This window comes from Ochlerotatus camptorhynchus, unplaced genomic scaffold, assembly GCF_037179485.1.
Source record: "Ochlerotatus camptorhynchus isolate MF236.1 unplaced genomic scaffold, CSIRO-AGI_Acam_v1.1 ptg000328l, whole genome shotgun sequence".
Taxonomy (NCBI): Eukaryota; Metazoa; Arthropoda; class Insecta; order Diptera; family Culicidae; genus Ochlerotatus; species Ochlerotatus camptorhynchus.
The window spans coordinates 2,893,892-2,916,375 of NW_027040816.1; the positions used below are offsets into that span (position 1 = coordinate 2,893,892).

Sequence of the window (22,484 nt, forward strand, 5' to 3'; positions counted from 1 at the left end):
AGACAGCGAAGAGAACATATTGATAATGGAAAATTGATCCACCCTTTAACATTATCTACAAATTTCCACAGAATCGCTGCACTTTCCATTTCCCCATCATCGTTTATCAGTTTCATCATGGTAGCGCAACACGATTGGTTTCTCCTTCACCCCTAGTCTCCTCCTCCCTAAAAACGACCTCCAAAACAACAACAAAAACAAGCTGGCGCCGTTTCTTTCTATCTGTTTTAATCAAAAACCTCTTGCACCCGTTTTGCTTTAACCCGCTAGTACTTTCAGCGTAATCCCAAACTGGCCGACGCATCCCGGCGGCTCAAGTCGCAGATCTGGTCCTCCGTTGTGACGATAGTGCTAATCGAAGCCAAAGGACTCCCACCGGACGCCGAGAATGTCCTGAACGATGTGTACGTTAGATTTAGGTCAGTATTGCGATTTACGTGGGCTTCGAACAGGCGTGGGAGTTAATGCTGCGGGGTGTTGTTTGCAGGTTAGGCAATGAGAAATACAAAAGTAAAACATCCTACCGGGCTCGGTGGTTGGAACAGTTCGACCTGCACCTGTTCGACGACGACCAACTGCTGGAGCTGATAGTATGCGGGAAGTACAATACGTACGGCAAATGCACAATCGATCTGCGAAATCTTCCACGGGAACGCACTCACGGCATGTGGCATCCACTGGAGGAGTGCACCGGCGAGGTGCAGCTGATGCTAACCATCAGTGGGACGACCGCGTCCGAAACGATAACGGACCTGACGTCATACCGAGAGGATCCCAAGGAGCGGACACAGCAGCAGAAACGATACGTAAGTAAATGGACTGCCTTATGATTGCAACCTAACTCATGCGCGCAAATTTAAAATTATCTCCTGCAGATATGGCACCGTTCACTGCAGAACCTGCGAGACGTGGGCCACCTGACGGTGAAGGTGTTCGGTGCGACCGGCCTCGCCGCGGCGGATATCGGAGGCAAGTCAGATCCATTCGTAGTGCTAGAGCTAATCAACGCTAGATTGCAAACCCAAACCGAGTATAAAACGTTAACACCCAATTGGAACAAAATCTTCACTTTGTAAGTGTCGCATGGCAATCTCTCTCCCTCACTCTCTCTCTGTCCCTGTCTGTTTGTTGTATACACTATCTGTTTCCATCCTACTTCAAAAATTCCCCGCCCCCCCTCAAATAGTACGCCCATTTCCCTAATGACTAAATCCCACTTCTGGTTGTGTTTGTTCCCTTTTTACCCACGCACAGTAATGTAAAAGACATGTCATCGGTGCTGGATATTACCGTCTTCGACGAGGACCGGGACCACAAGGTGGAGTTCCTAGGCCGGGTGATGATTCCACTGCTGCAAATAAAAAACGGCGAGAAGCGGTGGTACGCACTGAAGGATAAGAAAATGTACTCCCGAGCGAAGGGAACGCACCCTCAGGTGAGCGAATCCTAGTCATAATGTTTGTGTGTTTGTATTGGAATGCGGTGGTGGTAGTGGTGTTGCAAGTTTGTATACGGGAGGGTACGGGGTGATGAATATTTATTTTTACGAGCTGTGGGATGTAAATATGAATTCAATTAAATCATGATTGGAGTGCAACGTTGTAGTTGGAAGCCAAAGGGTTGTTAACCCGAAATGATTTCGAACCGTGGAAATGAGGGATGATACTTAAATCGGTGACTAGTTTAGAAAAAAATCATGGAAGTTCAAGGAGAGATTCATGTTTTTTTTATGAATAATTCCAAGTAAACTCTGAGGAGAATTGAAAAAAAAAAAAATTAAAGAAAATAAGCTAATTATGTCGGGTATTGTGAGCAATTTTTTTTTTCCTTTGGTTTGTTTTTTCCGTCGATCTTGTTTTCCGTGCTGAGTACCAATGCTACCGACGTGCCAGGAAGGCAGCTCCCACACCTGGACCCTACCTATCGACCCATCAACTCATGAACCGGGGACCAACGGCTTTACTTCCCATCCGAAGGAAGGCGTGATCAGAGATGTTATGCCTCAGAACATCCCGGCGGCGCCGACTGGGATTGAACCCAGGCCTGCTGGGGTGAGAGGTAATCACGCTTACCACTACACCACCGGCACCGTTATTGTGAGCAATATTCTCAGGGAATTTAAAAAAGAAATCTTGCATAATTTAGGGAGAACTACTAAAACTTCCAAGAGAAGGTATAAAGGGTGATACGGTCAAAATTTGGTCAAGGGAAAACGCGTGTAAATCGGTGAAATCGTTTATTAAAAAAATCAAATTAAATTTCTTTTTCAAGTTCAATTAGTATAAAATTCAGGAAAAATATTCAGTTAGGCTTCCGCTTTTCCAAATCCGAATTGCCGGGCCTTACGCTTGACCCATGCCATCAGATTTTGTACAGCCACCTTGTCCACCTTCTTCGCCGCAGAAAGCCAGTTTGCCTTGAACTGCTGCTCGCCCTTAGCAGTTTTTTTGGTCTTCTTTAGGTTCCGCTTGACAATAGCCCAGTATTTCTCAATTGGGCGGAGCTCTGGCGTGTTGGGAGGGTTCTTGTCCTTGGGAACCACCTGCACGTTGTTGGCGGCGTACCACTCCATGGCCTTTTTACCGTAATGGCAAGATGCCAAATCCGGCCAAAACAGTACGGAACAACCGTGTTTCTTCAGGAAAGGCAGCAGACGTTTATTCAAACACTCTTTCACGTAAATTTCTTGGTTGACAGTCCCGGAAGCTATGAAAATGCTGCTTTTCAAGCCACAGGTACAGATGGCTTGCCAAACCAGATGTTTCTTTGCGAACTTTGACAGTTTCATGTGCTTGAAAACATCTGCTACCTTTCTCCTTCCTTTTGCCGTATAAAACTCCTGTCCCGGAAGCTGCTTGTAGTCGGCTTTGACGTAGGTTTCGTCGTCCATTACCACGCAGTCAAACTTCGTCAGCATCGTCGTGTACAGCCTCCGGGATCGCGCTTTGGCCGTCGTATTTTGTTTATCACCGCGATTTGGAGTCACTACCTTCTTGTAAGTCGATAGTCCGGCTCGTTTTTTGGCTCGATGCACGGTTGTAGACGATACACCCAGCTTATTTGCGGCATCTCGGAGAGAGAGGTTAGGGTTTCGCTTGAAACTACCGGCAACTCTCTTTGTCGTCTCAGCGGCTTCCGGTTTTCGATTTCCCCCCGATCCAGACTTCCTGGCTGTCGACAAACGTTCCCCAAACACTTTAATTACATTTGTAACGGTTGATTTGGCAACTTTTAGCGATTTTGCCAACTTTGCGTGCGAGCAGTGCTGATAAAAATCCTTTCTTCTACACTCAATTTAGCTGAAAATGAAGAAAACCTTAACAGATAGACCAACTACCTGCATGAATTTGAATTTTGATTTAAACAAATTCCCTTGATCTAGGCAACCTCTGAGTATCAAAAATAACATTTGTTTTTCTTCATTTGTGGCTGGATTCTCATTATCGCCGCTGTTGTTGTAAATATTGATATTCGTCTTCATCTTGGTCGGGATGATATTGAGGATCAAATGCAAAATGATTATTTTCATTTTAAACAAATATAGCGCTGAAGAACGTGGTTCTTAGACATAAGTCGACGGCAAATTATTGCCTCAAGTAGAACTGATGATAATATCGATGATTTAGGCAGTGTGGTCGACAATATTCAAAATAATCATTTTGCCCAAAATGTCGTTGATAATTTTGCTTTTGAGGATCACTTCTGATTTTTAAAAATTTTGGTTTGATAATCGAGCACTGGTGAATATCAACAAACGCGTATTCGTTGATGTATAATAAACTCATTTGTTCATTTCGCACGTTTCGTAACTACGAAGATGTTCAAAACAAACGCAATTCATCGACACTGGGTTGAAGCGATACTCCTTGCATGTGATGGTAAATGATAAAAACAGACACTGCGTGCGAGTAGCTCGGATTTTCGCGATGCGCGAGCAAAATTTTGATACGCTGCTCTTCTTGCTTGGACGGCATTTTGACAACTGAAGAGTGAATTCCAAAATCAAAATAGGAGCAACATTCTACACACACACACCTTCAAAATGAGGGGTGTTCAGGTTTTTTAAATGCAAAATTGAAAGAAATACGTCAAGTTGATATTGACCAAATTTTGACCGTATCACCCTTTAGTAGAATGAATTCCGAGATTCTTATGAAGAAGTTTTAAGAGACTATAAAGTTCAATTTACTTTGATGCATTTTCTAAAAATTCAAATGCAGTTTTTTTTTGACGCATCATTTCAGATTGCAAAAAGCTCACGTCATTCTATTAGTTTTGCTATTTTACACAAAATGACGCGAGCTTTTTGCAATCTGAAATGCTGCGTCAAAAAAAAAACTGTATTTGAATTTTTCGAAAATGCATTTAAGTAAATTGAACCCCAGGTAACAGTTTGATGCTTAATAAGTTTTGTTCAATCGATTTTAATTCAGCCTTAGCTTGAATAATTGTTGTAAATAGACCACGTTAACCTTTGTTCAGCTTTTAAACATCTAAATCTGGTGATTTTATTCAGCCAAAAGCTTAACAGTTACATAAATTGTAAGCTTTTTAACAGTTTTTTCCAACCCTTGTTCAGCCTTCTAGTTTTATTAAGTAAAATAAAATTAAGGAAGACCGCTTCATATCTTATATATGTACTTATATAATCATTATAGGACTGCAACAAGGTGCTGACTAATTGGATTTACATATTTATATTGTTTTTATAAATCTAAAAATTACCTTTTCGTTTCGGGATTCGAGCCGGCAGTCGCTGATTCACAAGCATCAAACATACCTACTGGACCACTTAAGCATATGTGTGGCAAAAGGTATGATCATTAACTTTAAACACGTCAAATTTAAGTGGAATAACAGCAACCGGACGAGTATTATACTGCAATGCAGAATTGTAAACAACAACTGGTGACAGTAAAACATTCCTCTCAATTACAAGTGTAGTTAAGGTGATACTCTAAGGAAGCCTTAGCGTGAAACTTCAAAGGCACAAATGTCAGCTTCCACAAAACATACAAATTTGAAATGGCTACTCTCTGTTTGTTGTAGCACAGCAAACAAGGAGTGGCAAATTCAAATTTGTGTGTTTTGTGCCTTTAAAGTTTCACCCTAAGGCGTCCTTAGAGTATCACCTTAACACAATGTGCACACAAGTGCAAGATTTATTTCGATGGTCATTTGGCTGGGACAGGGATATATGAAAAAAAAAATAATTCTCGTTCCAGTATGATTTTCGGGGTTCTTCTGGGTCCTAGAATAACTGTGTAAAATTTCAGGTCGGTCGGTGGAACTATATTTTAGCGCCAGCGGTTTTAATTTTACATAGGATTTTCTATGGGAAAACTTACTTTTTCAAATAAAAATCTGGTGAGGTCACCCATTGTCCTCTAAAAATAAACCAATCCAACTTTTTCCTGGGAAATTTTACAAGGAAACTTTTCTTAGAAGACCGCAAAACGATCCAACGCTTGTGGAAAAAGTTATTTTGCCATTACTGATTGCTAACCAAACGAACTGCTCATTATTCTTTTTTTCTAGCAGCACTGCCAGCTGCCGCCTGCTGCTGTCTGCGCGAGGCAGTCACGTTGTGTGGGGGTTCACTCAGCATGGAGGAAAGCCGATATCATGCGCAAAGAATCTTCTATTTTGATTAAACTTTACACAGGTTTCCGGTAAAGTACAACAATTATGTTTCACGAGGGTCATTTGGAAACAAGCGTGATTTTTCACAAGGGTGTATTTCCTTTGGCGCACAATTTATTCAAACCTTATCAGTCGATGTGCTGCTGCTCAGACTTCAATATTTCATCGGCTTCATTTTTCGGTGGTACTTCACATCTTGCAGTAGGTAATCATGTTGTTTGGGATTCTTGGTTACCGAGTTGTTGAGGTCGGAAACAAGCTTTACGGCTCTTTCCGCGACATCATTCACAACGCCAAGAGCTTGAACCGCCGTCACTTTCAATAAATTTAAAGCACTTTTTTTGTTCAAAATCGAAACAATGTTTATGAAAATATGTCACTCTGTGATTGAAAATTTTCCAGCTAAATCAAAGCTTTGATCCTGATGTACCTTTGGTAGTACACTGGGATGGAAAGATTCTGCCTGACATCAACGGAAAGCGCGTTGATCGGCTTCCCAATCTTGTTACTGGAGCAGGGGTGTCTAAACTTCTTTCGATACCTTCCCTATCAAGTGGAACGGCGGATGCTGAATCAGCTGCGATAATGGAGACAATCAACGAGTGGGGTCTGCAGGAAAGAATAGTTGGAATGAGCTTTGATACAACTAGTGTTAAATCTGGCGTCTTTATAATTAATAAATTTAAAGGTAATCAATGTAATATTAATAATAAAAATTCTCGAACTCTACCTGAAGAAAAAAAATAAACTACTGAATAAATTTTTCCATGCTGACTAAAGGGTGTCCACGATGAAATTGCCACACTATGAAATTGCTCTAACTTTTTAACCGTTGGGTAGAATTTAATGAAAATTTGGGTGGATTTAGTTCATAGTGCATTATTTACATCCTGCAAGTTTTAAAGTCCTGTGATCAAAACTCGCGGAAATGGAGTCGAAAGAACAGCTCGTGCGTGATAAAATCTTGCGCATTCATCACGAGAACAAGGATCTCTCGCATCGTTCCATCGCTAAAACGTTGGGAATCGCGAATTCCACGGTGTCGCGAGTGATTAAGCGGTTCGAGGAACGGTTGACCACCGATCGGAAGCCCAGAAGTGAAGGAACAAGTATTCCGTACAACACCAAAAATCACAACCGCGTAGTTGGGGCCTTCAACCGAAATCCGAACGCCTCCGTTAGGGATGTGGCTAAGAAGCTGCACGTAAGCCGAAGTTTTGTCCAGAAGTCCAAAACTAAGGCTGGGCTTCGAACGTTCAAGGTACAAAAGGCCCCTAATCGCGACGAGAAGCAGAACAAGTCCGCCAAAACCCGTGCCAGGAAGTTGTACCTCAACATGCTGACGAAAGTTGAATGGTGCATCATGGACGACGAAACATATGTGAAGGCCGACTTCAAACAGATCCCCGGCAACCTGTTTTTCACGGCCAAGGATAAGTTCAGCGTTCCGGAGCATGTCCGCACTCAGAAGATGTCCAAATTTGCGAAGAAATTCCTGGTTTGGCAAGCCATCTGCACGTGCGGGAAGCGGAGTGCACCTTTCGTGACCCAGGACACGATGAACGGACAGGTGTACACAAAAGAGTGCCTCCAGAAACGGCTGCTTCCTCTCCTGAAGGCCCACAACGTCCCAACAATCTTCTGGCCGGATTTGGCCTCATGCCACTACTCCAAAGACGTGCTGAAGTGGTATGCGGACAATAAGATCAATTTCGTGCCGAAAATGTTCAACCCTCCCAACACTCCGGAGCTCTGTCCCATCGAGAAGTACTGGGCGATTATGAAGCAGCACCTTCTTAAACGACCTAAGGTAGTGAAGACAGTCGAGGAACTGAAGAAAGTATGGGTTTACATGCAAAAAACGGTTGATTCACAGGTTGTGCAGAATCTTATGGCCGGGGTTAAGGCCAAGGTGCGGGCATTTGCGTATGGACTGTAAATAAAATACGAGTAAAATGGTAAAATGAAGTTTAATAGTTATTTCTCAATCCCTGAAAATTTGATGGCAATCGGATGAAAACTCGAATTTTGCGAATCAATTTTGTGTGTGGCAATTTCATCGTGGACACCCTTTATAAGCAAATAATTCTTCACGGCGAATGAGAACGACCCAAATTTGAGTTTAGTTCACTCATAATCACCAAAAGTGCAGGAACGCGATGAGTAAATTTGTCTCATGTTTTCCTGTGGAAAACCTAAAAAATCTGCCGGAAATTGAGGAAATTGACGAAAATTTTATTCAGTCTCGGAGTAGTACCAATAGACTGTGTGAATCCAATCTTTACTTTTCTCAAATTCGGGAATTTTTACCTGAAAAATCCTGGGAAAACATGAGGCAAATTTTCTCATCGCTGAGTTCCTGCACTTTTGGCGATTATGAGTGAACTAAAGTTAAATTTGGGTCGTTCTCATTCACCGTGTTGCTACAATTGGCATGCCGCCATCACATCGCAGAAATTGTATTCAAACACGTTTTACAACACGAAATATACGGTAGAAATCAAAAGTAGAAATAGAATCTGATTGATTGATTTCTTTATTAAAGACGAAAGAGTAAAGAAACTACCAGCTTTAAATGAGCCAAAAAAATCGATCGAAAAATCCGGAAAACGACGCAAACTCAGCGAGGATAAAGTTCCCGTCAGAGCAACTAACATCAGGGACCATTCGACCCTTTCGGACTTTATTACTGAGGCTTCAAGTGAGTTTTTTACTGTAATGAACATCTAAAGTTATTTTTTGTTAATTTATCTTGTTCATGAATATGACCGAACCGAAAGAGAGTGACATATTTTCATAAACATTGTTTCGATTTTGAACAAAAAAAGTGCTTCAAAATTATTGAAAGTAACGGTGGTTCTTTTCTACATAACAGCGCAGCAGCGAGTTCAAGCTCTTGGGGTTGTGAATGATGTCGCGGAAAGGGCCGTAAAGCTTGTTTCCGACCTCAACAACTCGGTAACCAAGAATCCCAAATAAAATGAATACCTACTGCAAGTTGTGGGGACCACCGAAAAATTAAGCCGATGAAATATTGAAGCCTGAGCAGCAGCACATCGCATGATAAGGTTTGAATAAATTGTGCGCCAAAGCAAATACACCCTTGTGAAAAATCACGCTTTTTTCCAAATGACTCCCGTGAAACATAATTGTTGTATTTTACCCGAAACCTGTGTAAAGTGTCATCAAAATCGAAGATTCATGCGCATGATATCGGCTTTCCTCCATGCTGAGTGAACCCCCACACAACGTGACTGCCTCGCGCAGACAGCAGCAGGCGGCAGCTGGCAGTGCTGCTAGAAAAAAAGAATAATGAGCAGTTCGTTTGGTTAGCAATCAGTAATGGGAAAATAACTTTTTCCACAAGCGTATGATCGTTTTGCGGTTGGATTGGTTTATTTTTAGAGGTGGGTGACCTCACCAGATTTTTATTTGAAAAAGTAAGTTTTCCCATAGAAAATCCTATGTAAAATTAAAACCGCTGGCGCTAAAATATAGTTCCACCGACCGACCTGAAATTTTACACAGTTATTCTAGGACGCAGAAGGACCCCGGAAATCATACTGGAACTGGAATTTGAGTTTTGTCCCACCCTAATGGTCATGTGGAAGCTATTTTAGAGTCATAATCGAGTTATATTTTTGGAATGCTGCCTGAAAATTCAGTGCAATATAGCAGTCAAAATACAGAAATACAAATGTTAATACTTCCGGCGTCGTCGCAGCCCACTTCTAACAGGAGCTATTCTCAAAAAGCTCCTCTATCTTGTCTCTACTGGTGCCGCTGTTTGGGATAAAAAAAGGTAGGCAGTGCCTTTAGAAGAACTAAAATGCCGGAAATGCAACGAGTGCCACTGAGTACATTTAACAAATCAGGCTATCAAAATATGTGTAGTGCATTGCTGATTTGTGGAGTAGTGTTAAGCTAAAATAAGGCTTGTTCAATCTTTAGATCAGCCAACTTATTGAGGTTGAATTATGGGGATACAATTAGCTTCATGCTTTACTAATCAACCACATATTCAGCCAGCTGTTAATCAGCTTTGTACACCTTAAATCAACCAATAATCAGCTTCGGTTCTTACTGTTCAGCTTGAATTGTTACTTGGGACCCCTGCATTATTCAACTGTTGTTCTGAAAACAACTATTATGATATTCTTGCTATATTATATGGAAAATATTAATGTAATTCCTAAAAAAATGCTGGGAATGGTTCAAAGATTGCAATTGTTTCTCATTGTTTGCTGAGCAATTTTTGAAAACCATCGTTAATCAATAACTACCAATAAGGTCTACGTTAACGTCTGCAATTAGAATTTGCAACCCCGATCTGGACCTCCAGAATAAGTATTGCGAAAGCTGTTCAGTGATTTTTTTTCGATAAAGCAGCTTAAGATAACATCAAAGAAGGTAAGCCATTTCATGCTGTTAAACTTGCAATGCATCTCCGCTCATACAAAACTGCTCCAGTTCACAAAAGGAAGTCAGCATTTCCTAAGCGCCCCATAATGGCAAATCACTCCCATCGTTGCTTGGTTTCCTATCCATATGAGGCAGTTGTGCGATTATGGGTAGTGAGCATTCCGAATACAGCTGGGATGTTATGATGCTAAACGAATTGTCTGCTTCTATTCATTGAAATCCATTGAAAAGCATTTTACAGTTCCCCCCTGGGAGGCCACTGCTCTGCCAGCAACCGATGCAATGGAGACAGCACAGATAAGCCTCTATTCGCTCGTATATTAATGTTCCACAATCGACCCCCTCTCCCCACCCAAGCTGTTCTTTAGATCTCCAGACGTGATGGTCATTGTCCAACCAATGGCATCTCCATCCATTGCATTTACATGCACAACGTGAAACAGCAGCATTCATTTAATTTCGTTTCCGTTCCTAGATCCTTCTCGAGATGACGGTCGCGTGGAGCAAGGTTCGCGCGGCGCTGCGAGTCCTCGAACCGAAGGAGGAAAAACTAGTGCAACAGGAGGCAAAATTCAAACGTCAGCTGTTCCTGAGAAACGTAACCAGACTGAAAGCCGTGATTATGTATTTTATAGAAGTAGGACAATTTGTTCAGTAAGTATGTATATGGAAACGGATTCGATTGTTTTCCCTGAACCAATTCTCTTCCCACAGGAGTTGCTTCGAATGGGAATCGCCGGTGCGGTCGTTTATAGCATTGGTGTTATGGATCTGTGGATGCATCTGGTTCGATATTTCCGCCATCCCAGCGGCGGTCCTTCTGTACTTGCTAAAGTGAGTGAAATTTTTTTCCTCCGCTTCGTTATTTATTCATGGTTGAAAAGGGTAGCCTAATACTAATTCAACTTTCATTTTAACATTACCCTTGACCACCACATTGCGTCCGATGGACAGAAACTGGCTGATCCGGTGGCTGACGGGTTCATCTTCGACATCCACTGCGGACGAGTACGATGTGGCCAGCGACGATGAGGACGACGACGACAAGGAAAAGGTAAGAGCGAGTAAATTGATAAATTAGGTCAGGATCAAAACCGCCTTGGTGTCGTTGCCGTACCGGAATGGTGCAAAGTTTTTGAAAGTTTTCGAATTGTATTTGTTCCTTTTGCTTTATTTCTCGTAGGAAGAAAAGAAGACGATAAAGGAAAGACTGCAAGCGATACAGGAAGTTTCCCAGAGCGTACAGAACACCATCGGCTATCTGGCATCACTTGGTGAAAGCGTGAAGAAGTAAGTTTTCATGAGGGGGTTGTTGGAATTAATGCAAAAACTATGTAGTTGAACTGCCCTCACGAGCAGTATCCGTGCTGTTGCTCATGTTTCTGGTATTTTCTCGTAATTTATGTAAGACAAGCCGAGGGTTGTTAATTAGTTACGATGCTATTTAGATGTACTTAACTTTTAAGTTTTTTAGTCTAGCCTGGTCTAGTCAAGTCCACGACATACACAGCCATTAATTGAAATTATCCCGGAAAATTATAGGAATTTATCCAGCATCATTATAACCGATGTTAACGCGATCCTATCAGTGATGGTTACGTACTGATTTTTCATATGTTCATCCCCATCCAGTCCGAAGGCATGCGCCCTCTTAAGGAGTGCCTATAATTGTAACTAAGTACTGTACACACAATGTTGTTCCCTCTCATTAAAACGAGAAAAACAATCAGTTTAAAAATTCTAAATTATTTGGATATAAGCTTTTCAGTTTAACGGTGTATGAAAACGGCAGCCCTTAGTATGCACATTTAAAATTGATGAACGCAACACAATTGTAAAAATGTACCGCTCATTATCTAAAGAATGAGCATTGAAATTGTACGAATTACCCATGAATATATTGCAGATGATTTATGCGGATCCAAATTGCTCCATTACTGTGTAGCTACTCAGATTTACTGTCCTGCCCGTGTTATTTTTAAGTCAGAGGAATGGAGAGACGGGCAAGAGTTTAGAATACACTTCTAAGATAAACTTCTAGAATAAACTTCTAAAAGAAGTATCCAGAGGAAGCTTTTTAAGAAAATTATTATAGAAGATTCTGCACGCAAAAGTATATTTGCCGGAATCCTACGTAAAATTCCTTTGCAACTTTGTTGACAATTAGATTCCTTTTAAATCCTGTTCAAAATTTTCTTTGAACTCAACACTCTTCCCAGAAAGCCTAAACATTGTCTTCTAATATTTGTTTGTGTCTTCTTATCCTCAATTTTAGTTTTATTATAACCAGAATATGATTGCTTTGATATTTTTGGTAGAATTTGCATTGAGGTTTTTTTTTATCTTCGTCAGATTTCAATGAAATTATCCGCAGAAAAAACCTTTAACCATTCTGCTTTTCTAATCTAATCTAATCTAATCTAATCTAACACCATCACAGCCAGTTCATGAAAGCATCCTGGAAAATGATAGATATACATCCATCCTTTTTTCTTGTCTATTTGGTATATTTTGTAAATCAGAGATGCGCAAAATATACCAAAACGGCCAGGCCTACTGTGCAGCATTTAAGGGGCAAGATGATTCAGAAACATCGGGCCTGTTTAAATCAAAGCTTTAAACACGATGCTACAGAATCCAATAAATGGATGAAACGTGGACATCTCGTACCGTACGTTCCGTTGTTATAAATGATTGGTCGTTGGAAGCATCTAATCTAAAAAAGTTAAATGATGCTCCATTTTCCTCGAGAGTGGTTGGAATATGAGCACTAGCTCTTGTCTTAGCCCTATATGGCTTATGGTTATAGCGCCATTACTCGCTTTCTGAAAAGAAAAAAAAAATGAATAAAAGGCCGTATAAAAAAGGAAAAGGGGGAAGGAACCCTAGTTCTGTCTCAACTTGCGTAAAAACTGAAAAAACGGGTATCTAATCAATCTACAGGAAAAGTTCGGTAAAACTCACAATGACTTGAGAACTTTTCCATTTGTGTGCTTCATAAAACCTCGCAAAATTTTCCAACGCTGAACACGAACAGATGAGAGCTAGATTTCAGTAGAGAGCAATTGAACGAAAATATATTATAAATTCAAAAACATCTAAATGAAAATAAAGGGAAGATCTCAGCAAGTTTCATAAATTTTGTACTCTTATTGTCCTCCTGCACTACTGGGACTCTCAAGACTCTTCCGGGTTATTGCAAAACTAGTTCAAAAATTCTTCTGGAAAACTATGATCACAAATATGGAACTTTAAGGTACAAAACGTCTAAAACCATAAAAAAGCACTAGGATGACTCTCTTGCCGAATGAACCAATTGGAAAATCTAGGTTGGAACTTGGCCGTACCCACTCGTTCACAACCTTTGACAATAGCGCACTCGACATTTGATTTCTTATCAAAATACAGCACGAAAGCGGCTCTTCGAAATGATGTCTAAGACAAAGTTGTAGAAACCGAAACAGGTGAATATATAAACAGGAACGATCTCACCAAATGAACAATGGTTTGACCGTGAAGCATACACTTGGAAGACTGTTGCATCGCCTAGTTCTAGCTCAACACTTCAAACCATTCCATCGGATCTTCAAAGAAATTCTTGCACAATCCACCTCCAATCCAATCAGAATCATCGAACCAACTTGCCAATCGCCTAATAACAGTTCTGATAAAAAGGATGCTGATCAAAAACACTATGAATTGCATTTCACCCGATCACTTGCACTTGCTTTGCACTAAAGTTCTTTTCCTAGAACTATGTTATCGAATGGCACATTGTTTCGGGCTAAAACGCGATGAAAAAATCAATGGCAGAAAAATTAAGCCTAAAATTTTCGAATCCATGATTTTCTGCTCAGTAAGCAAAATTGGTCGCCACAAGGCCAACGAGCTCCTTAAATCACAGAAAAATTACGATCAAGTTCCCGCTCAACTTGCTGTCACTAGATTTCGATCCCAGCGGTGATCTTACCGACGTCGACAACAACTGCTATTGAGAAGGATTTTATATGTAATTTCAATCAACACATTAGCGTCAGCGTTGCTACGGTATACTTCGGATACTAGTGACACTCACGTCTCTTTTGAAATTCTTAGTCAGCCTGCGTTCAGGAATAATGCTAGGAAGTTAACAGTATTTCCAATCTAAACAAGAATACCAAAAGCATGACTGTCACTATTCCCGGCACGCCTAAATTTACCGTAACTAGAGATAGGAAAGGAAATGTTGATGTAGTACTTACTCAACGAGAGGCCACCGAATTAGTGACATCCTCATAAGTACTACGGAGTTGGAGTATTGGGTACGGTATTAGGTCAAGACACGCCTTAACCAGGTGACCAGAATTTGATAATAAACCCACGATCTTATACACAGCAAACGCAGCAGCCGCTAAGCTAGTCAAAGTTCCTCAATTTGTTTTCAAAGTTTCCATGAAAGAGATGCATCAAATGCAACAGTCCGGCATCTCTCGGTATCACTATAAGTCTGCTGGATTCACACCATCGTGATCATCTTGGGATCTTCGTTGCCCATCAGCTAAGACCATGGTCTGATCTATTTCCATCCCGTCCATGAGATTTTGAACAATTGAACAATCGGAAGCTTGAAATCACCAAATGAAAATCAGCAGCAAAATAAAAAAAAAAACGTCGAAAAAAAAACTTTTAAATTCTGCTTATATGGGAATTTACGCATTCTCGTGCTTCTATTGGCATTTTCTCAGTGTCACGCATACATATGACGTGTTTGTTTGTTAAGGTTCAATTTGCTTTGATGCATTTTTTAAAAATTCAAAAGCAGTTTTTTTCGACGCATTATTTTAGATTGCAAAAAGCGCGCGTCATTTTTTGTAAAATATCAAAAGGAATAAATTAAAGTGAGCTTTTTGCAATCTGAAAAAAATGCGTCGGAAAAAACTGCTTTTGAAATTTTCCAAAAAGCATCAAAGTAAATTGAACCTTAATACTTATATGTACTCGCTTCTCTTTCCCGTTTGTGGCACAGACCTAACTGGTCCATATTTTACTCACTTTTACAACGTTCCAAACTTCTCAGTTGAGTGTAACTATTGTCGGCAGCGTATTTTGCTTCGGCAACTTTTCCATTTGAACTACGTGTTAACGAGATGTTCTATTATCGGCAACTCGAAATCATCCGCATTTTGTACTGCGTATATTTCATGATAAGAAAATTCTGACATAACAAGATTGCTTAGTCATAAAAAAATATGAGATTAAAGCTCAAAGACTAAGGAATTGAAAGAATACATTCAGCAAAATGTTATGATGAGAAAATTCAGTGACATTAACGATTAAATTTTGATTGCTGAAAACAATCAATGGGTGCCAAAGCCAAATTCTATTTGAATACTCTTTAAATCTTTCTTAAAATTTCACCTTGAATATTTCGAGTTTTCTAAGCTTTCTAAGCTCTAAATTTCTTATCTTTTCCTTAGTTCATGATACCAAAACTTAAGAGTTAGATCTAAAAATATCAATGCCCTATAGTTTTTAAAAAGTTTTCAAGCCTAAGGTGGTGATAATATTTTCAAATGATTTAAGAGAGAATCTTAAGTAATCTTAGCTTAGAGCCTTGCACACGTAATTCTTTGTCAACTTTTGCAATCTTCAAATGTTGTTGGAATGATACTCAAAATTTTTAAGAAATAATAATCTAAATTCAAAGTGAAACCTTCTCTTTGGAACCCTTTCGAAAATCTCTTTAAATTCTTTAAAAATCCTTATGAATACTCATAGAAATTTCCTTAAAACTTTCTTCCGATTCAAATTCAGCATCATTTTGATTTCTCAGAAATATTCAGCATTTGATTCTCTTGGAATTATTATCGATATCCTCTGTGAACTCTTTCAGATTATTTTAATTGAATTAAACTTTTTAGAGATTTTCTAGGCCATTGTTTCCATATCATAATTAAGTTTGTATTAGGGTTAATTCACTTTTCATTCTTCTCCTAAATTCCTTTAGAATGCTACCTGAAAATCATTCAGAGTTCCTTCAGAATTCTCTGGAATTCTGCTCATATTCTTCAAAAAAAAAATCTTTTCTGAACTACCTTGGGATTCACCCATAGTTTTGCCTACAGTTTTCCTGAAATGCTTCTCAAAATTACCTACAACTTATTTTCACATTTCTTTGGGATTGTCCTCTGAATTCGTTTAGAATTATTTCTAGAATTGTCCGACCGGATGGCTTTCGGAACTCGACCATGTTGCGTTTGGACCATCTCGACGTATTCTTAAATTTTCGCTGAAACCTCGGATTTCTGCTTCAAGAAAAAGAGTAAACACGACTATGGTCATTGGACTGGCCCACATAGTACCATTGGTGAGAAAACCACTCTCTGAAAATTTCAGCTCATTCGGATGTAACACGAGCTGGCGCTTTTGGTTTGAAGTTTATATGGGGATTTTGGTTGAAATGTATGGAGAAATAATATTCCTTCGCTCTTTCGTGTGTATATAACTGGTTCAGCAAACTCGATTAAGCTCAGCTTGAACAACAGGAGACAGGAAGACTCGAGCGACGATCGCTTTACCGGTCGAGAAGCGTCAACATCCACTCATTCCAGGTGGTAAGACCATATAGGTAACTCTAAGACCAGAAGATCCCGAAGAAACGTGCTCAACTTTTTGGCTCAGCTCTGGTACTCTCTTCGGTCCCAAGCTAATCGATGCACCCCTAGAAACATAGGAAAATCCACGAACACCTCATTTTGTCTGCCAAACTTTCATAACGAATCAAAACAAACATTGTGTAGTACCCCATTTCGACTGGAATGGGATACTTTAATTGATTTGCTTGGGACAAATAGTCAAGTAGTGGACCAATTTAAAATCCTTAGTTTTCACCGGTTGGTAGCACATTGTAGTCGAAATACATATCTGTCATGGATACCAAAATTAATTAAGTGGAATTAAGTAGAAGATAACCTTTTTGCTGTTTTATTTAAAGCATTCCACAAACAACCCAATTTCATTCCTTCATTTAACGTTATGTTATAAAGATTACTATGATTAACGTATGTGACACTCCAGATTTTCAAGGCTACTATTTGCGATGGATATTTGTCAAACATTTGGTTATGAATTGGGGTAAATTGAGTTCCATTTCAAGGGCGCTCCTTGAATCTATGTTATGTTAGGCATGTTTGCATATTAAATTTTGATCATTTGAGTGCATAGTTGTGGATGGGCATCCAATATTTAAATCCCTTACCAAGGGTTGATCAATTCTGCGTACTGTGCCGAAACACAGCATGGCACACAGCATGGTAGAACTCAAACAATATAATATAAAATGGCATCACTGTTGCGTATTGACGTTTTGTCAATTATTGACTACTCGGTTGAACACTTTGTTTACGCAAAAGTGAAGCTATACATTAAACTAGCAAAAAAACAATTCTATTAAGAATTTAAGAACGACAGAGCGGTTCGAGGATCGTTCGAAAAAAGTAGAAGGGTCTGTGCCTAGGGGCACGAACGGAAGCTCGACGTAGGACCGCTAGTGGACGGAACAAATGTGAAGAGCATTTAGTTCTTTTAATTGATCAATTATCTATTATCTCAACTCTTTCCGTTTTTGAATTGTAAGCGTACCAAATTTGTAATATTTTTTTTTTTTTTTTTCAAAGAGAAAGTTGATTAAGAGAATCAATCGAAATCACTTGCACCCCTGCTTCCAACTTTGGTTACAAGATTACAACTCTGGAGAGCATTTCGTGTGGTCGTTGGGGGCTTGTGGTTCTAAATATGGACAAACAAGCACAGATAAATTCTATTCCAACTCTTTACTGATGTAAGCTTGATGGCCCTGAAAATGGCCGTTTTATTGAAGAGGACATCCATGGCCACTTACGCTTGGCGTGTTTAGTGTAGGTGACAGCATCACGGACCTCGTAGATCAGACCGGAGATACGTTTAACACCACCACGGCGAGCCAGACGACCTATGGCGGTTATCTCGAAGAACTTTGCTGTTCGCCGTCCGAAGCGGAAATGAGCTAATTCCATACAGCAGCGCTCTTCTATATCTTTTCAGGTTAAAGCAGAATGATGTGCAACCAAGTGGTATAAAAACTACAAAGACTCCTCACATCGCTGAGCTCCTGCACTTTATTTCATATTTCTGAGATTACTAAACTCAAATTTGGGTCGATCTCATTCGCCGTGATATCACCTTGAAAGATATCGGTGCCGGTGGTTAGCATGATTACCTCTCACCCCAGCAGGCCTGGGTGATGTTCTAAGGCATAACATCTCTGATCGCTTCTTCCTTCGGGAAGTAAAGCCGTTGGTCCCCGGTTGAGTTGATGGGTCGATTGGTAGGGTCCAGGTGTGGGAGCTGCCTCCCTGGCGTCGGTAGCATTGGAGCTCAGTACGGAAAACAAATCTCGCGTCACTTTTCAATAGGTCCTATCTACATGGATCGATTCTCTTCATCGATATTCTCTTTCGTAAATAACTCGGCTTCACAAATGTTTCCTGCCGTCTTCGTCGAATTAGATGCTAGATTGTTGCTTCTTCCATCGAAAATATCCGGCCGTGGCGATTCAAAGTTGATCAAGGTTGATCAAAATCATTTGTACCCCTGCTTCCAGTTTGATTACATGAGCATTTTGTGTGGTCGTTGGTTCTGAATATGGACAAACAGGCAGATGAATTCTATTCCTACTCTTTACTGTAATAAGCTTGGTGGCCCTGAAAAGAGCCGTTTTGTTGCCAAAGTTGGTGATGATTTAACCTCCGAAACCAAACAGAGTGCGTCTCTGTCACTTCAAAACGTAGATGACATCCATAGCCGCTTACGCTTGGCGTGTTTAGTGTAGGTGACAGCATCACGGATCTCATGTTTCAGGAACACCTTCAGCACACCTCGTAAATCAGACCGGAGATACGTCAGACACCGCCACGGCGAGCCAGACGACGGATGGTGGTTATCTCGAAGAATTTGCGTTTGGTTCTGAATATGGCGATGAGTGTGCAAAATATTACGCAATTCAATCCTCCCTATTCGCACGCGCCCGAGGATCGGAGGCGAATGCCACTTCGACTTGTTTCGTCTACTTACTACTCTCTGACGACTGTGCTGGGGAAGCAGCATATGCATGTAGGTAATTGGTGGATTTGTTAGTTAATTCGACGCTTTTGGACAATGCTGGACATTTACCAGTTTTTCAATAGTTTCTTTTCGAAAATCAACATTCGAACATTGTTATCGATGCGTAGCCATATTTCTGATCGATTGGTGATAAAATTATTGAAATTGGACCAGGGGCAGCTGAGTTATTAACGTTCAAAATCTTTCTTAATTTGTTACATGTTCCATTTTCGTTTTTCATAAAGTGTACCCCCATATAGAAATCAAAGACGTACAGAACAGCTTCTATTCGGGCTTCTCTTTAATCGAGTTCATCCACACCATGGCCGGTCAAGAGGGTCTTGTCGATACGGCAGTCAAGACGACTGGAACTAGTTACCTCCTGCGACGATTGGTAAAAAGTCTAGAAGATCTGGTCGTCCAATACGGTACGGTTCGGAATGCGATTGGCGAAATCTCTTAATCTTATGGTGCAGACTGGTTGCATCCCGTGATAATGAAAATCAAAAACAAGCCTGGAAACATTGAACGTCAGTTTATGTACGTTCACAGTACGTCCAACAGGTGGAAACTAACGATAAATTGACTCACTACTTGACTAGCCTGTTCGTCCAAAGCAAATCGATTAACGTTCCCCATTCTAGGTGAAATTCTAGTACTACACTATGTTTGTTTTGATTCGCTATGCAAGTTTGACAGATAAAATGAAGGGTTCGTGGATTTTCCTATGTTTCTAGGGATGCATCGATTGATCCCAAGCAAATCGATAACGTACCCCATTCTAGTCGAAATTCTAGTACTACGCAATGTTTGTTTTGATTCGCTATGAAAGTTTAACAGATAAAATGAGGGGTTATTGTTTTTTCCTATGTTTCGAGAGGTGAATCGATTAGCTTGGGACCGAAGAGAGTACCAGAGCTGAGCCAAAAAGTAGAGCACGTTATTTCGGGACCTTCTAGTCTTAGAGTTACCTCTATGCTACTAGTCTTAGAGTTACCTCTTTGGTACGTCACAGTAAGAAGTTTGTTATCATATCATCGAGGAATTGAGAAGGAAATTGTGTGTACATCAGACAACTTTTGACTGGGGCTGGGACTGGGTAAATCTATGAAAATTAGAAGCTGGTCAGACTGGGGCTTACCGACCGACACGTTTTCGATTGAGGATGGAGTCATTGTGAAAAATGCCAGCCGGTTGCCTTTAATGATAAATTTGGCAGGCAACGCAAACAAGCACATCAATATGACCATCTCCAAAGGTCACCCACTGGAGACTTTATTCCAGAATACGCTTCTTATTTTTGGACTAAATATTATTTTGTACTGTCGTTGGTATCCGATCTCGAAGCGTACAGCAAATAATCAAAGCAGGATCTTCTGCTAGAGTTGAGCTACATTTACAAGTTTGTTATGCAGAATAATCAATAAAGAAAATAGAGTTTTTTTTAGGAGGGCAACCACCGGCCAGATTCGAAAACCGGTCTTGTCGAGTATGGACTTCGATGGGATATCCACAGGACTTTATAGGGATGTCTATATAAGTGGTTAGTGTCCCAGTACTGCTGGGGGATGTTAATACGTATTAACCTCACATACGCTATCATACCTGAATCGGTGTACGATTTCCTTAGCACTATAGTTTTTTTTCCTTTATTAGAGAGATTTTTAGCCTAAGGCTAGTTCATCTCTTTTAAAAATTACAAAAAAAGAATTGGGACCTCAAAAGGAGGATCCCAATCTTGGCAAGTGGGCATTTAGCTTAATTATATAAAATATTGTAAAAACACTACCAAAAGGGCCAACGAATTCAAAAGCACAAACAGAAAACACTCAAATGTTGTAAAAAAGATTCGCCTCCTTCAGGAAGGCGATGAGGGCGTCTGCTGCCGGGGACTCGTCGCCAAGCAGACTTCGTATGCTGGTTCCCTCCAGACCGAAGGCAACCCGAAGGTCCTCGAGCTCCACACAGTTGATGAGGATGTGTTCTACGGAGGCTGGCACTCCGCAGGTTTCGCAGGTTCTCCGGAACGGTGTTCCTCCGAAATTATGGAAGGCCCTGCTATGCCCGGTGCGCAGCCTGGACACCACTTGCTGCTCCTTGAGGCTCGGTCGATCCTTCCAGGGATCGGTGGTCGCCTTGATTTTTCGTAGTTGGTGAGTTCGATTGTTCCTCCACTCGTTGTCCCACGCTCTCCGAACCGTCCGCTTGATCCATTTCTTGATGTCCTGGAACGGAACATTGTCAGAGAACCTGGGTCCGATGGGGCCTGAGCCGGCGAGGTGGTCGGCGATCACGTTCCCCTGGATGCCACAGTGCCCGGGTACCCACATGTTTACGGTGTTGGGCGGCGCATGCATTACCGTCCCTTGTATCCACGGATGCTTTGGTGCTTCATCGGTTAGGGCCATTATTGCGCTTTGTGAGTCGGTAACGATGAGGATCGGCCGATTGGCCGGAAGGGTGGTTGCGTGAAAGACGGCCGCTGCCTCAGCGGAAAACACCGAGCACTGGGCCGGAAGTGAATTGCTGACGACCAAACTATCTCCTGAAACCGCTGCTGGAGAGCGAGCCATCAGTGTACCTGATTTCGTGATCTTGATAGTGCGCCCCGAGAGTTTCGACGACTGTCCGGCGCAAAGCCAGTGAGTTGTCTCCTGCCCTGAAGCGGTCCTTGATTCGGCTGTCGATTCTGATCTGATGTGATTGCCAACTTTTGTCTCCGTGCCAGTGGACCCTGGCCACTGGAGGGAGATCTACGTCGGCGACCGTGCGGAGGAGTCGGTTCGCCTCGTCGAGGAGAAAGATCCTGCTGTTTCCCGACGTTTTAGCGAGGAAGGCAGCGGCTTTGGTAGCGGTAGCTGCGGTGTAGACGAGCCGAAAAGGCAGAATACCGGCTTCAACGCACGCGGCGTCGGCCGAGGTGGAGGGCAGGAGACCGGAGACTGTTCTTACGTATCCGTTGTAGACCGGTTCCAAGATTTGGACGGCTTTCTCGGCGGCAAGGCACGTTAGTTCTACGCCGTACAATAGGCGACTGTCGATGATGGCTCGGGCTACTCGGAAGCGGATTTCACGGTTGTTGGATCGGTGGGGGCAGGAGATGGTCTTCATCAGGTTGGATCGACTACGACAGTCCTTCTTCACCTGTTGGAAGTGCGGCTCGAGGGATAGGTTCCGATCGAGGAGCACTCCCAGGACCCTTATTGTGTTTTTGGTCGGTATCGTTTGCTGTTTGATCATGATGGGCTGTCCGTTGTACCGATGCCGGGTGGTGCATATATGGCAGCGCACGCTCTTGC

At 41.4% G+C, this 22,484-nt stretch overlaps 1 protein-coding gene across 5 annotated transcripts in view; it reads left to right on the top strand.

The window, feature by feature from the left end:
- The window catches only part of Mctp (multiple C2 domain and transmembrane region protein), a 168,654-nt gene that overhangs the window by 143,380 nt on the left and 2,790 nt on the right, over positions 1 to 22,484 (top strand). For 4 of the 5 annotated variants that reach the window (XM_065230129.1, XM_065230127.1, XM_065230131.1 and 1 more), the window contains exons 7-14: positions 271 to 419; positions 488 to 806; positions 876 to 1,072; positions 1,255 to 1,435; positions 10,541 to 10,719; positions 10,780 to 10,899; positions 11,020 to 11,119; positions 11,249 to 11,355. In XM_065230129.1, coding sequence (XP_065086201.1) covers positions 271 to 419; positions 488 to 806; positions 876 to 1,072; positions 1,255 to 1,435; positions 10,541 to 10,719; positions 10,780 to 10,899; positions 11,020 to 11,119; positions 11,249 to 11,355 — 1,352 coding nt within the window. The remainder of the gene's footprint in view (positions 1 to 270; positions 420 to 487; positions 807 to 875; positions 1,073 to 1,254; positions 1,436 to 10,540; positions 10,720 to 10,779; positions 10,900 to 11,019; positions 11,120 to 11,248; positions 11,356 to 22,484) is intronic. The other variant, XM_065230130.1, reaches the window with a different exon arrangement.